Source organism: Gobio gobio, assembly GCF_949357685.1.
Source record: "Gobio gobio genome assembly, chromosome: 12".
In the NCBI taxonomy this organism is placed as follows: domain Eukaryota; kingdom Metazoa; phylum Chordata; class Actinopteri; order Cypriniformes; family Gobionidae; genus Gobio; species Gobio gobio.
Window position 1 is genome coordinate 9,768,725 of NC_137105.1, and position 16,653 is coordinate 9,785,377.

At 40.1% G+C, this 16,653-nt stretch overlaps 1 protein-coding gene across 4 annotated transcripts in view; it reads right to left on the reverse strand.

Moving 5' to 3' along the window:
• Nucleotides 1–4,487: 4,487 nt before the first annotated feature.
• Nucleotides 4,488–16,653, reverse strand: part of snx9b (sorting nexin 9b) — a 36,478-nt gene continuing 24,312 nt past the window's right edge. For all 4 annotated transcript variants that reach the window (XM_079830969.1, XM_079830968.1, XM_079830967.1 and 1 more), the window contains 12 exons: nt 15,717–15,798; nt 15,423–15,548; nt 15,218–15,335; nt 15,007–15,137; nt 14,780–14,886; nt 14,479–14,582; nt 13,603–13,680; nt 13,172–13,248; nt 8,621–8,710; nt 8,277–8,391; nt 5,473–5,564; nt 4,488–5,395 (listed from right to left, as the gene is read on the reverse strand). In XM_079830969.1, the coding sequence (XP_079687095.1) occupies nt 5,348–5,395; nt 5,473–5,564; nt 8,277–8,391; nt 8,621–8,710; nt 13,172–13,248; nt 13,603–13,680; nt 14,479–14,582; nt 14,780–14,886; nt 15,007–15,137; nt 15,218–15,335; nt 15,423–15,548; nt 15,717–15,798 (1,168 nt within the window). In that variant the 3' untranslated portion in view covers nt 4,488–5,347. The remainder of the gene's footprint in view (nt 5,396–5,472; nt 5,565–8,276; nt 8,392–8,620; nt 8,711–13,171; nt 13,249–13,602; nt 13,681–14,478; nt 14,583–14,779; nt 14,887–15,006; nt 15,138–15,217; nt 15,336–15,422; nt 15,549–15,716; nt 15,799–16,653) is intronic.

Genomic DNA, 16,653 nt, shown 5'->3' on the forward strand with positions numbered 1-16,653 from the left:
TTCAGACAAACAACACATCTTTTGAGACGGCCTCATTCGCATTCTCCATAGCTGACTCATGAGTATCGTCTCCAAACCTTGAGAGCCAACTCGCTGTCAACAAACGTTCTTAAAGTGACACTTCGCCGATCCTGCGGTGGTTTAGTCAAATGAACAGTTAACTTTTTCTCAGTTTCGTCAAGACATTGGAGGACTTTAAGCAGCTTTGGTTCTTTCATGAAAACTACACTTTATTCTTCCGCATTTTTGTATCCCGCCCACAGACGTCCTATCAACAGAGGGTTATTCATTTACAGAGCCCATAAAGGGACATGTTGTTACTCAGCAAAACACAAAACATTTGTGTGAGAATGCAAAAGCATTGACAAATAATTTCCCCTCCATCTCATATTTTCCTTCCACCACCATTGCTGCATCCTAATTCACCTATTTATACTAGGACCTAAAAGTATGTATTCTTTTTGTGAAGAAAATGTACATACTTTCAAGTGTATAGCAGAAGAGCCCATAACCCGTGTTTTTCCAACCTTCTACCCGTGAAAGTGCACTGGAACCCGTGACTTCCCCCCCGTGAACTCGTACTAGATCGATGTACTCCCAGTTACACGCTCTGACGTCACATAGACCGCGAAACAACAATGGCAGCCCCTACGGATGCGGTGTTTATGAAAGTCGTACACGCATAACATAAAATAAAAGGTATAACAGCTTCTCTTGCCTTATACGCCGTTTTTTCTCCTCCGTTTCCCTCAAATAAGCAAGGAGTAAGCATCTTTGGTGATAGAAAGGATTGTAAATGAGCATAAGCCCCGTACGGTCCACCATGCTTTGTTTACATCTAGCTACGACAATTCGTTGCGCTCAGGCAGTTTGGCGCGACTTTGCCTGGAACACTACAAAGGCCCTGCCCCAAATGGCACCCTAAACCCTCACGGTCTTCCTTTGAGTCCACACTTTCACGACGTAATGCCGCTTTGACTGCCGTGAAGAAGTCCTCTGCGTAACCCGCACCAGTGCGGGCTCGGCAGAAGTGCGCATATCGACCTCGAAGGGGGCGCTCGCGAGCACCCTTCTGAGACCTAAAAGGACAAATGGGACACCCTGCGGTCTCGTGGACTTAATGGACGTGCGCACACAGTGGCCATTCTAAGTCCACAAGACCGAAAGTGCACATGAAGTGTGCAATTTGGGACAGGGCCAAAGTCGTGAGGCGTGGTTTGAAGTCATAACTTACGGGCTCAAAAACCAAGCGGCAACCTCCCGCAGTTTCTCTTGAAGCCAATCAGTCACTGTCCAACCAGTCACGGAAGTGACTTAAACTGCAATTCATCGACTGGCCACTAGGGACAGGCTCCAGAAGGGAGCAGAATCTCTTTGAGCCCCCTGTTAACCCTCTGGAGTCTGAGCTCTTTTGGGTCCCTTTAGAAGTTTTGACATGCTCTGACATTTGTGTTTTTTTCAGTTGCTTATAAACACTTAATGGCAAAAGTGTAATTACACTGTATTCAGCACAAACTGGGCTACCATAATATGCGAGCAACATGTATGTACATGCTTGTATTTTTGAGAGAAAAATGTTTATGCACTGTTTTTGAACAACAACAAAAAAAATTGTTTTAAAATTAAGGCCTCAAAACACAATAGATATGTTTTCCCAAGACTTTTGAGTTTTTTCTTTAAACTGATGTGAGAATCATTGAACCTACTCATTCACATAAAACAATATATTCATTTACAATTTGTAAGACAGTTTCTCTTCACAAAGCCAATATGCAAGGAGGCTTGATAGCTAATGAATAATGATGAGATAACACCTGAAATAACAAAAGGACATAATAGCTTGCATAATGAGCTGCATAATGAACGAGCCTCATGTAGCTTCATGTAATCAACAAAGGCCTATTATATTTTAAATGATCAGAAGATTTGACTAAACTGCAAAAACGACAGTTATTTGAGTCTCTTTGGCACTGATAAGAAAAAAAGCGACTCGAGAGGGTTAAAATGCCCAACTTTACAGCAGAATAAAACATGTTTACAGCCTGGTACAAATTGTGGTTTTGGTCTATACGGCTAATTTTGCCCTTCATGACAACTGTGAGGGGGGTGAATTTTTTTATTACTCATTATATAAAGCTTAAAAGTGCTGCATAATTAAGGGCGTGGCCACTTTGAGTGACAGGTGGATAGCCATTTATCTGCTGTCTGTTAGTCACCGCGTCACCTCAGCTCCACCCACGTCCCGCCTCTTTGCCCATTTTCTATTATCCGGGAGTGACACTCGCCGACGCGCTGACAAGATGGCAACGGCCAGCTCGTTCCTACTTTGCGTCTCTTAACGGCTCTTCAGAAACCAATGGGTGACGTCACGGAAATTACGTCCATATTTTTTTAAAGTCTATGTCAAAAACCTGCATGGAACGCAGCATTAGTTACATGCACCCTGTCATCGTTTAAACTGCCCTGTCAATCATCTTGTCACAATTAAAATCCTCCACATTCAATTTAATTTCCTACTGTATCGGAGAGAAATGTAGTCGCATGTTGATCTGCCAGTCGTCTCTCATGCGGACTCTCCTCGTGTGTTTTCAATTGAAATATAATGATGAATTTATAAGTTCACAATGTTGTTACAGATTAAATATAATGTGGATAATATTGAATAAATATATTTTCATCAAGTTAGATACTGATAATTATTCACTCAAACCCCTGTATCTAAACCTCTCTTCTTAACCTTTGGACATGTACATACGTCATGTTTGTAGTTTTTTAACACTTTTTATACTCATTTGTAGTTCTAACCAAATCCTAGTCCAACTCGCAATGGGTTGTGGCCAATATTAGCCGTTAGCACCATAGATATACATAATAAAGGCTAGATGCCTCGTCCGCGTTGCTGGCCAATGGAGGTCGACGTCCGCACCTGGCGGCCATCTTGTCAGCTCGCTCACTCGTAACATTTTGTTTTAATGGTGCATGTACTTTTTAAATAACTATAACTTGCTCAATTTTCTACCGATTTTCAAACGGTTTGGTTTATTATAAACGTCAGAGATGTAGTTATGACATTGCATACTTGTGAATAATTATTCATAATTTGTTCAAGCATCCATAAATATAGCCACATTAAAGGATTAGTTCACCCAAAAAAGAAAATTCTGTCATTAATTACTTACCCTCATGTCGTTCGACACCCGTAAGACCTCCGTTCATCTTCGGAACACAAATTAAGATATTTTAGTTGAAATCTGATGGCTCTGAAAGGCCTCCATTGGCACAATGCACGGTTCACTCTCAAGACCCTTAAAAGGTACTCATGAAGCTTCGAAGCGTTATGAATCAGTGAGTCGAATCATGATTCGGATCGCGTGTCAAACCGCCAAACTGCTGAAATTTGGCGATCCAAACTGCTGACTCGGCTCACTGATTCCTAACGCTTCGAAGCTTCATGAGGCCGTGTTTTGAAATCGTCATCACTATATAAGTCGTTATTTAGGGTTTTTTTGCGCACAAAAACTATTCTCACCGATTCATAAAGTTATTTTAGAACCACTGTAGTGAGATGGACTTTGTAACGACGTCTTTAGTACCCTTTAAGGATCTTGAGAGTGAACCGTGCATTGTGCCAATGGAGGCCTTTTCAGAGCCATCAGATTTCAACTAAAATATCTTCATTTCTGTTCCGAAGATGAACGGAGGTCTGACGGGTGTCGAACGACATGAGGGTAAGTAATTAATGACAGAATTTTCATTTTTGGGTGAACTAACCCTTTAATAACCTTTGTAAGAAACCAAACCATTTGTAAATCCGTCAAGATTTCAGCGATATAAGAGTGTTTGTGTTTGTACAGATCACTCACCTTACATCAGGTACCACAGAGCCCGCCAGAAAGCTTGCCTGTGACAAGATGGCCGCCGGTGATGACGTTAGACACTCCGCCATAAGACATCTTGCCTTTATTATGTATAGCTATGGTTAGCACTTCTATTTACCGGTCAGAATTCGTACAACATCCGGTTGTCTTTGGAATACTCATTTCAACATAATACGATTTGGGATGTACTAATTCTATTTTCAAATACTATTTAGGACGGATAGTATGCAAATTGAGACACACCACATGTCCCATTATGGGCCCCGTATTATTCAGAACAGTTATCGTAAAAGTAGGTTTAATTTATTTTCTGACGCAGTGTTCGCTCCATGTTTACCATTGAAGGAAAAAAAAAAATGAGATGGGCGGTAAACTGTTCAAAGTTTCTTGTTGGAATGCAAAGATTTTGCGAGCGAACACAAAAACGAGTGCTGTGGGAGTGCACTATGGGATTGAATGAGTGCACTCGATAAGGTCCACTATGGTTTCGGACACCACTACAAATGGCTGTCCCCTCAAATAGTGCTCTACGTGGGCAATCTCAGGGTTTCCAGTTACTCACTTTCAGATAGACACTTATAAAGACAAAAAAAACTGCATTGCAAGGCATACAAATCAGTATTTATTAAATCATAATCTCAATTGTTTTTATCATTCTGTGTGCAAAATACTTGCAAACACTGCTATACATATAAAATATATGAACAACCGGAAAACATGCACCTGATAGAGTATAATTTCTTTTTTTTACAGGATAAGAAATGTGATAAGTGCACTGAGGTGGAAGCATCAAACTGAGCAGAATCTCTGTCATTTGGCTTTGGGGGGAGAGAGAGAGAGAGAGAGAGAGAGAGAGAGAGAGAGAGAGAGAAATTACTTAAATGTCTCTTATGAGGGTAAAAGGACCAGCCCTCCTGAAATCACCTCCAGAACCTCTAGTGAAAACCATTGGGTTGTTTTTGGCATTGTTTTGATGCATCTGAAAGGCCATAGTAAAGTGCAGTGGATCAAAAGCGTGTTTTTCTGAAGGGTCTATACAAAAGAAGGCACAATGAAACTCGGCTTCACCTCATAGTTCAAACGATGGCACCGGTGTTTGTTCAGATCACTTGTATAAAAGTAGTACGTTACGTTATGTCTCTCTCAATGCATGTTCATATTTATCTTATATCAAAACTATGTGGGTCATGACAGAATGTGGAACATCCAAATCAACAACTAGACAATTATAATAATTAAAGCCCCATATGATGATTCTTCAGACAATCTGTAGCTGCTTTTTAAAAACACTTGAGCTTGGCCAGTTCTCACGCAGGAGCTTTCTGAAATGCTATCTTTGGCCTGAGATCGACAGGATATTTTTATGGCACTGATATCATGACACGAATAACAGGAACAGAAAAAAGCAGCGAGAATAATCATGTAAGAGGAAGAGAGAACGAGGCAGCTTCCGGACGGTCGCTTCACCATTACATAGTCGTGAACCGGCTGTGAGCGTGTCGAAGTTTCTCCGCAATCTGCCAAAACAAACACCATTAATGGCTTTAAACGTTATGGACGTTCTTGAACTTTAAATATTGTTTAAACACTTTACCATCTCATAGAATTTGACTTGCTCCTCCAGGTACTGCTGCATCACCCTGTTGTAGTCATAGATACGGTTGCTATGGAAGTGGTTCATCTCCGCTGCACAGAGGAAAGACGTGTCAAATTCATCAGCTGTGTGTATAAAAGCTTGATCACAGACACAACAGACACCTAGGATTATAGATATGTGTGTTACAGGGTTCACATTCAGCAAGGATGCATTAAATTGATCAGCAAAGTGTGACAGCAAAACATTTATAATGTTACAAAATATCTCTATTTTAAATAAATGCTAGCCTAGAAATCTAGACGTACCCTAGTGGCAGCAAATAAAATTTGCAGCCAGGGCGTCTAGCAACTCTCCGTTGGCTTGCGAGCTGGAAAAACCAAACTCTAGTCAGGCCAATCACATCGTGTATAGAGTCGGTGGGCGGGCTTAACAATGATGGCAGAGTTGCGGTGGTTCCGCATGCTACTTGAAAACAAAGAAGCTGTCGAACACGGGTCTTTCGGCTTTGGCCGCGACTCTGGAAGACTTGGAGTTAAGCTTTTCTTTGAGAAAAGAACGGCACTGAAGTCATTCTTAAGAAAGGAAGATGTGTTTGCAGTTTTGCCGACCGGATACGGCAAAAGTTTAATCTATCAACTAGCTCCACTTCACCTTCTTTGTTGCTCTGGTTGGTTGTAGCGCTATCCTATTGTATGCAGAGGGAATTTGAAAGACAACCGTTTATCCCGCCCCTCGGATTGAGCCCTGCCAATGGTGAGTTCCCAGACCCAACTTCATCATGTGGGTCTGGCTTGTCAGGCTAAGTTCTTTTGAACTTTCTATTCATCAAAATATTATGATTCCCCAAAACATATTAAACTGCTTTCAACATTGATCATAGTAATTAATTAATTATAAGAAGAATTGTTTATTGAGCAGCAAATATTAGAATGATTTCTGAAGGATCATGTGACTCTAAAGACTGGAGTAATGATGCTGAAAATTCAGCTTTGCATCACAGAATTACATTACATTTTACTACATTATATGTATATTTATCTCTCTCTCTCTCTCTCTCGTATATACATGTGTGTGTATGCATGCATGCATGCGTGTGTGTGTGTGTGTGTGTATGTATGCATGCGTGTGTGTGTGTGTGTGTATGTATGCATGCATGTATGCGTGTGTGTATATGTATGCATGCGTGTGTGCGTGTTGTGTGTGTGTGCGCGTGTGTATGTATGCATGCATGCGTGTGTGTGTATACATTTTGTTCTGCATTTTACTGTCTATATAAAATACACTATATTGCCAAAAGTATTGGGACACCTCTCCAAATCATTGAATTCAGGTGTTCCAATCACTTCCATGGCCACAGGTGTATTAAATCATGCACTAGGCCAGCAGACACTTCTACAAACATTTGTGAAAGAAAGGGTCGCTCTCAGGAGCTCAGTGAATTCAAGCGTGGTACCGTGATAGGTTGCCACCAGGGCAATAAGTCCATTCATGAAATTTCCTCACTACTAAATATTCTACGGTCAACTGTTAGTGGTATTATGATAAAGTGGAAGCAATTGGGAACAACAGCAACTCAGCCACGAAGTGGTAGGCCACGTAAACTCACTGAGCGGGCACAGTGCGCAGAAGTCACCAACTTTCTGCAGAGCCAATAGCTACAGACCTCCAAACTTTGTGTGGCCTTCAGATAAGCTCAAGATCAGTGTGTAGAGCTTCATGGAATGGGTTTCCATGGCCGAGCAGCTCATCCAAGCCTTACTTCACCAAGTGCAATGCAAAGCGGGTAAAGCACGCCACCACTGGACTCTAGAGCAGAGGAGACGTGTTCTCTGGAGTGACCAATAACGCTTCTCTGTCTGCCAATCTGATGGACGAGTCTGGGTTTGGCGGTTGCCAGGAGAACGGTACTTGCCTGACTGCATTGTGCCAAGTGAAAAGTTTGGTGGAGGGGGGGTTATGGTGTGGGGTTGTTTTTCAGGGGTTGGGCTTGGCCCCTTAGTTCCAGTGAAAGGAACTCAATGCTTTTTGGACAATTTCATGCTCCCAGCTTTATGGAAACAGTTTGGGGGTGAATTAAGAGCGGAGACTGCGAGCCAGGCCAACATCAGTGCCTGACCTCACAAATGTGTTTCAAGGAGAATGGTCAAAAATTGCCATAAACACACTCCTAAATAGTTGAAGCTGTTATAGCTGCAAACGATGGGCCAACTCCATATTAAACCCAACCGATTAAGAATTGGATGTCATTAAAGTTCATGTGCATGTGAAGGCAGGCATCCCAAGACTTTTGGCAATATAGTGTATGTAATACATACATGCAGTAAAAGAGAGTATAATAATCCATCACATTATAAACATCCATTTTCCACAATCACAGGTAGTATAATATAATACAATATACAATACAAATCTAAATGCAATTTGTCCATGCATTTTCCACTTAACAGATTTTGAGTTTGAACTATACATAAACAGAAAAATGTATATTAAATAAAGAAAAAAATCCTGGTCTGAAGATAACACTGCAGAAATTCCAGGCCCATGGGAACCCTGTAATTAACTCTGTTTATATCTATTGAGCCTGTTGAAAATTAGAGTTATGTTTCCAGCATTCTAATGTTGTGTTAACATCATATCAAAATTAGTGTAATTATGACTCTCCAACTTGTGTTAACCATTCGGATCAAACTTGTTATTAGTTATATGATAAACTACACTTCAGTTACCGTACAGTATATACTTTTAAAGGTGGTAACGGTGTCTAAATGCTTTTTGGGGCCAGTGCAAGTAGGTCACAATACCTTGCAGAGCGTATGACATGACGCTGGCACGTTTAGCCATGGAGGTCTTATCGGAGGAGCTGATTTTACCGGCGGCCACAAGTTTATCGCCTTCCTTGACCTTCTCTATGGCAGCCTGTGCAAGAGAAAGAGACCCCAAAATGCAGTGAATCCTCCAATCTTCTGTGCTCCCATCCTCTTTTTAAAGATTCAATGGCTATTCAAACACCTAGTGAGCTCCCTAAAAGATCACTTACGTGGTTTTATGATGGTTAGGACGCTCACTGGGTTTTAAAACAGAGTGTGTCAATAAGAACTGCTAATCTCCAGGTGGACATGGTGAGAGTAGTAGTTCTTTCATTTACCTTGTGAACTCCAATAGTGTCAGGAAAGCATCCCAGCAGACCTTTATACTCATTGTTGGTTTCCATGAGGAAGTGAAGGTCTTTCCTAGGCTAGAGAAACAAACAAAACTGAATGATTAAACCAGACAGCGCACAAACACACCCAGGGTCACTTCATTCAACTGCTCACGAAAGGTTCACGTCACTCGAATACAAATGTATGCACACACCACACAGGATTTAGAATTCAAATGGGCAAAAATGACCATTAACTGTGGCAGAAAATAACTAGTCTGTCTGTTATTCAGCTGCATTTTAAACTTAATATCTTTATAGAAGGGTTAACAGAACTCTAAAAATATTCAATGTCACACTGGCGCCACAGGACCACTTACCAGACGACTCCTTCCAACAATCACAGTTTGGAGGCCAAACAACCAAGTTTTCATTCACTGCATGTTTCACTCATTGATAACGAAGAAGATGAAGAGCACAAGGCTAAATGATTGTGGACGGGCATGAGGTAGAGGCTGAACAAATCACACAACTATGGCTTTTCTCTATATAGCAGCTTTTAGGGTCTTGATCATCCTGTCTGGGTGTTGAAATGGCCTTAAATATACTACTGTTCAAATGTTTGGGGTCAGTAAGGTTTTTTTTCATGTATATAAAAATGTGAATTCTATTCAGCAAGGACTCATTAAAGGGTTAGTTCACCCAAAAGTAATTTACTCACACTTTCGTTCATCTTCTGAACACAAATTAAGATATTTTTGATGAAATCTGAGAGATTTCTGTCTCCATTGACAGCTACGCAACTACCACTTTGATGCTTCAAAAAGTTCATAAAGAGATCATAAAACTAATTCATATGAATTTTTCAGTTAAGTCCGAATTTTTCTGAAGTGACTGGATAGCTGATGAACAGATTGAATTTAGGCTTTTATTCATATATAAACATTCATCAACTCACATCAGATATGATAAACGGACGCTCAAGCATGTTCGCTTGACATGTGAGAACCAATGAGGTTCATTCTCGTGTTACCCAGAACGTTAGAGCTTCCTCAAGAACCAATGAGGTTCATTCTCATGTTACGCAGCACGTTTGAACTTCCTCAAGAACCAATGAGGTTCATTCTAGTGTTACGCAGAACATTTGAGCTTCAGCAAGACCCAATGAGATTCATTCTAGTGTTACGCAGAAAGTTTGAACTTCCTCAAGAGCCAATGAGGTTCATTCTAGTGTTACGCAGAACGTTTGAGCTTCAGCAAGACCCAATGAGGTTCATTCTCGTGTTACTCAGAACGTTTGAGCTTCTGCAAGAACCAATGAGGTTCATTCTAGTGTTACGCAGCACGTTTGAGCTATCTCAGGAACCAATGAGGTTCATTCTAGTGTTACGCAGCACGTTTGAGCTATCTCAGGAACCAATGAGGTTCATTCTTGTGTTACGCAGCACGTTTGAGCTTCCTCAAGAACCGATGAGGTTAATTCTCGTGTTACGCAGCACGTTTGAGCTTCCTCAGGAACCAATGAGGTTCATTCTTGTGTTACGCAGCACGTTTGAGCTATCTCAGGAACCAATGAGGTTCATTCTAAGTGTTACGCAGCACGTTTGAGCTTCAGCAAGACCCAATGAGATTCATTCTAGTGTTACGCAGAAAGTTTGAACTTCCTCAAGAGCCAATGAGGTTCATTCTTGTGTTACGCAGCACGTTTGAGCTATCTCAGGAACCAATGAGGTTAATTCTAGTGTTACGCAGAACATTTGAGCTTCAGCAAGACCCAATGAGATTCATTCTAGTGTTACGCAGAAAGTTTGAACTTCCTCAAGAGCCAATGAGGTTCATTCTAGTGTTACGCAGAACGTTTGAGCTTCCTCAAGAACCAATGAGGTTCATTCTAGTGTTACACAGAAAGTTTGAACTTGCTCAAGAACCAATGAGGTTCATTCTCATGTTACGCAGCACGTTTGAACTTCCTCAAGAACCAATGAGGTTCATTCTAGTGTTACCCAGAACGTTTGAGCTTCCTCAAGAACCAATGAGGTTCATTCTCATGTTACGCAGAACGTTTGAACTTCCTCAAGAACCAATGAGGTTCATTCTAGTGTTACGCAGAACATTTGAGCTTCAGCAAGACCCAATGAGATTCATTCTAGTGTTACGCAGAAAGTTTGAACTTCCTCAAGAACCAATGAGGTTCATTCTCGTGTTACTCAGAACGTTTGAGCTTCTGCAAGAACCAATGAGGTTCATTCTAGTGTTACGCAGCACGTTTGAGCTATCTCAGGAACCAATGAGGTTCATTCTAGTGTTACTCAGCACGTTTGAGCTATCTCAGGAACCAATGAGGTTCATTCTTGTGTTACGCAGCACGTTTGAGCTATCTCAGGAACCAATGAGGTTCATTCTAGTGTTACGCAGCATGTTTGAGCTTCCTCAGGAACCAATGAGGTTCATTCTAGTGTTACGCAGCATGTTTGAGCTTCCTCAGGAACCAATGAGGTTCATTCTTGTGTTACGCAGCATGTTTGAGCTTCCTCAGGAACCAATGAGGTTAATTTCAGTGTTACGCAGCACATTTGAGCTTCAGCAAGACCAAATGAGATTCATTCTAGTGTTACGCAGAAAGTTTGAACTTCCTCAAGAACCAATGAGGTTCATTCTAGTGTTATGCAGAACGTTTGAGCTTCCTCAAGAACCAATGAGGTTCATTCTCATGTTACGCAGAACATTTGAGCTTCAGCAAGACCCAATGAGGTTCATTCTCGTGTTACTCAGAACGTTTGAGCTTCTGCAAGAACCAATGAGGTTCATTCTAGTGTTACGCAGCACGTTTGAGCTATCTCAGGAACCAATGAGGTTCATTCTAGTGTTACGCAGCACGTTTGAGCTATCTCAGGAACCAATGAGGTTCATTCTTGTGTTACGCAGCACGTTTGAGCTATCTCAGGAACCAATGAGGTTCATTCTAGTGTTACGCAGCATGTTTAAGCTTCCTCAGGAACCAATGAGGTTCATTCTTGTGTTACGCAGCATGTTTGAGCTTCCTCAGGAACCAATGAGGTTCATTCTAGTGTTACGCAGAACATTTGAGCTTCAGCAAGACCAAATGAGATTCATTCTAGTGTTACGCAGAAAGTTTGAACTTCCTCAAGAACCAATGAGGTTCATTCTAGTGTTACGCAGCACGTTTGAGCTATCTCAGGAACCAATGAGGTTCATTCTAGTGTTACGCAGCACGTTTGAGCTTCCTCAGGAACCAATGAGGTTCATTCTTGTGTTACGCAGCACGTTTGAGCTTCCTCAGGAACCAATGAGGTTCATTCTTGTGTTACGCAGCACGTTTGAGCTATCTCAGGAACCAATGAGGTTCATTCTAGTGTTACGCAGCACGTTTGAGCTTCCTCAGGAACCAATGAGGTTCATTCTAGTGTTACGCAGCATGTTTGAGCTTCCTCAGGAACCAATGAGGTTCATTCTTGTGTTACGCAGCATGTTTCATTTCAGTGTTACGCAGCACATTTGAGCTTCCTCAGGAACCAATGAGGTTCATTCTTGTGTTACGCAGAACGTTTGAGCTTCCTCAGGAACCAATGAGGTTCATTCTCGTGTTACGCAGAACATTTGAGCTTCCTCTGGAACCAATGAGGTTCATTATTGTGTTAAGCAGCACGTTTATAACGTTCTCGCACGTCAAGCAGGTTCGGTTGAGCTTCTGTTTACGTTCGCTGACCAATGTTTATATGTGCATAAAAGCATAAATCCAGTCTGTTCATAATATAAAAGCGATCTACTCTCTTCAGAAAATTCTGACTATACCGCTCATTTCAAATGGATTAGTTTTATGATCTTTTGAAGCATCAAAGTGGTAGTTGCGTAGCTGTCGAAGGAGGGACAGAAATCTCTCAGAATTCATCAAAAAGATCATCATTTGTGTTCCGAAGATGAACGAAAGTCTTACGGGTTTGGAACGGCATGAGGGTGAGTAAATGACTTTCATTTTTGGGTGAACTATTTAAATTGGTCAAATGTTACAGTAGACATTTATGTTACAAAAGATTTCCATTTCAAATAAATGCTGTTTTTTTTTGTTTTTTTTAACTTTCTATTCATCAAAGGATCCTGAAAAAAAATGTATTGGGTTTCCTCAAAAATATGAACCAGCACAACTGTTTTCATAATAGAATGATTTCTGAAGGCACTGAAGACTGCAGTAATGATGCTGCAAATTCAGCTTTGACCACAGGAATACTTTATATTTTAAAATATATTGAAATAGAAATCAGTTCTTTTAAATTGTAATAATATTCCTCAGTATTACAGTTTTACTGTATTTTTAATCAAATAAATGCAGCCTTGGTGAGACTTCTTTCAAAAACATTTTTAAAAATCTCACCGACCCCAAACTTCTGAATGGTAGTGTAATTTCCTGGTTGCCAAGAATATTTTGATACATAAACAGCTATGTTTCCCCTATCACATAAGAGGTTTTAAGACACTTAACTTCCCGATATAAGAGAGAACCGAGACGTTCTATAGTGTTTTATTAAAGGTTTTCAATACCTGCTCCGCCACCATCTGAGCGATCTCCTCATAGGTCTTTCCTGCTGCCGTCATCGCGTCTGTGAGCGTAGCCTCTCCTGTAGGTCAAACAGAACCACACATTCAGGATAAATAAAAATAGAATAAAAGTTGAACATCTAGATTGTTAACACATAGACTGCTGGTTCAATCTCAAGCGAGGTGACTGAGGAAGGTCACAATCCTGCTTTATCACCATAGTGCCCTTGTCTAATCCTCAGGGAGGCAGTACATGCAAATAATATACTACTTGTACAAAGGTTGCTTGGTAGAGAAAAAGAAAGGCTGAACAGCATTAACCAGGAACAAGAAGGTGTTTGATAAAGTTTCTGGGTACTACAGCAGATGAGAAACAGATAACATTTACATAATTTACATTCTTTAGAAAGAGGAACCAAAATAGTTTCTGATACCTTCATATCCACTGCTGATGAACACTGAGGACAGGTTTTGGAAAGATTTGCCAATGCGTTGATATTCCTTTGGAAGGGCTGAGAAAAACAAGCATAACAGGAAATAAGACTAATCAGTCTGAAACTTTTGAAAGAAGTATGAGATTTCATTTGTAGAGATATTTATAAAATACACTCCATCAGAATATCATTTTTCAAAGCTGGACAGTGAAATATGAGGCATGAGGCAAAGTACAAAATCTCAGAAACAAATTTGCTAATTGGTCACTTTTTCAACAAAGTGCCAGTTAAAGGAAATGTGGAACACGGTTCCACAAAGTAAAAAAAAAAAGTGTCTTATGTCTTCACCCAGGCTGCATTTATTTGATCAAAAATACAGTAAAAAGTTGATACTGTTCTTTTAAAATCTCATTTATTCATGTGATGGCAAAGCTGCATTTTCAGCATCATTACTCCAGCCTTCAGTCACATGATTCTTCAGAAATCATTCTGATATGGTGCATCTTTTATTATTATCCATATTGAAAACCGTGACACTTTTTTTTGTTTTTGAATTCTTTGATGAATGGAACATTTAAAAAAAGCATTTCTTTGAAATAGTACATTATGAATGTCTTTACTGATTAATTTAATGCATCATTGCTGAATAAAAGTATTAATTTCTTTAAAAAAATTGGAAAGGGATTAGGCATCTAAGTAGCCTTTATAAACATGCCTTAAAAAAAACCTTACTGGTGTGCTTCTTGAGATAAAACGATGGCAGTGGCATATTTTAAGATATGTCAGGACAAGTTGCTTTGAGTGCATTTTAGTCTGGGACTAGCTTAAGCCTTGTCTGTGAAACCAGGGGTAAGTGTCCTAACGAGTGATACTCACGTCCTGTGCAGCGTTTCCAGTGTTCATTTCCTATTGTCAGCAAGTCTTTCACACCGTCGTCCATCGCCCTGGTGAAGCGGTTAAACTGCTCACACTTCTGCTCTCTGAAGGCAACAAGACAATCACCATAAAGAGGTTGCTCATGATTAGCTGACAGACAATCTTGGACAAGCAACAAATCAGCTTGAGTTGGTCAAACTTCCAATAGATCAAGCTAAAAGGCATCTTGGACCAGCTAGAAGCCATCTTAAGCTGGATTTTCCATCAGGAAAGTGACCCTAAGGTGGACTGTAGGACTTACACTTCAATCAGGTCAAGGTCTGGCAGTCCCTCAGGCTCTATGGTGGAGAAAACCATGACTCCGACAGTCTCGTCTTTTTCTGCTTTTCTCTTTCCCGTTTTCCAGTCCTGTAATACAACAAAAACAAGGGCTTTGTCTCAAAACCTACTAAGCAACAAATTTAGATGAAAGTTTAAAATGGATTAGTCAAGAGCTATACATTTATTTAAGATTAAAAACACTCTTACCTTCTCATCTTTGTAGGAGAGAAACAGCTGGAAGACTTCACTGCAAGAGATAACCGGATGCCTGCACATTCGCGTCATCCAAGCCTGAAGCCTCTCCATTCGCATTTTTATAAACTCCTCCTCAAATCGACCTAAAAATGGGGGCATCAATCAACCTCATTTTAATTTCAAACTTCTTTACAGGGAACAATATGTAATAAAAAGTGCTTACCTGTCACCTGTTTATCAGGCAGGCAGGGGACTGGAATCGCCGACCCAAATTTATCCAGAAGCCTTTCATATAACCAATCAAAGTGCTTGTATCTGTGATTGACAGGCTTGTTTGTGGTCTGCAAAGGATGGCATGAAAGTGTGGCATGATACGACATCAGCTGGAATGAAGCTATTCATTTAAAAATTATTGTTTCTGTACTTACGGTAGGCGTGACTTGGTACTCAATGTAACTCTTGAGGCCGTACATTTTGGTGCCCTTTTTAGGGTCAGCGACAACACAGTCCAGCTGACTGTCTGGATACGCCCACACCGGCCCAACTTCTCCCATCTGAAATACAGTATATATACACATATTCATGTCAGCTAAACACTTTACATAATAAAATACAGTAAATACAAGCCTTTTGAAGCCAGGAATGCCATTTTATTATAGTTAAAAAAGCATTATCAATCAAATTAACAATACAATAAATGGCACAGTAAATGAGTGACTTACATAAATGGGCAACTTGGTTCCTTTGGCGGCCTGTTTGGACAGCAGGTACAACTCAGGACCTGATTTGGAGAAGCCAGGGAATCTGCAAAGAGAAGATGCTGCTTACAATGGACAAAGCATGAAATGATCAAAAAAATGTATGACAAAATTAATAAACCACAACCTGTTATTGGGATCCAGAAAGCATATAAGAAAACACATCAACTGGAAAAATTTTTATACAGTACGATTTTTAAAATTAAATAGTAGTGAAGGTATTGGGAGTAACATGCATTACGTAATAAGATTACTTTTTGATGTATCTATCGAGTAAAGTAACTCATTACTTTATACATTTACACATTATTAGAGTTAAAGTGTTAGAAAATTCTGAAATTAATTGCTCACCCTATGTGTCGTTCCAAACAGCATAAGTGACTGACACAGGCGTGAAGAAATTGTTGAATAAAGTTGTTATTTTTGTTTATTTTTTTGCGCACAAAAACTATTTCTCGTCACTTCATTAAATTAAGGTTGAACCACTGGAGTCACTTGGACGATTTTTAACAATGTCTTTCCTACCTTTCTGGACCTTGAAAGTGTTAATTAGATTTGCCGTCTATGCAGGGGTCAGAGAGCTCTCGGATTTCATCAAAAATATCTTCATTTTTTCTGTTCTGAAGATGAACGAGAGTATTACGGGTTTGGAACGACATGAGGGTGAGTAATTAATGACAGAAATTTTCATTTTTGGGCGAACTATACCTTTAACTTAAAAAAAAAGGAACGCACATAACCTTAGTTTAATTCATTTGCTTAAACAACTTAATTAAAAATCTCTTTATAACGTAGTCACTTAGACATGCACCCATGCATGTGTGGGAACAGACAAAAAGAATAAAAGTAACAAAACACATTACTTTTAACTAAGTAAAGCAATTAGTTACTTTTTTTTTAG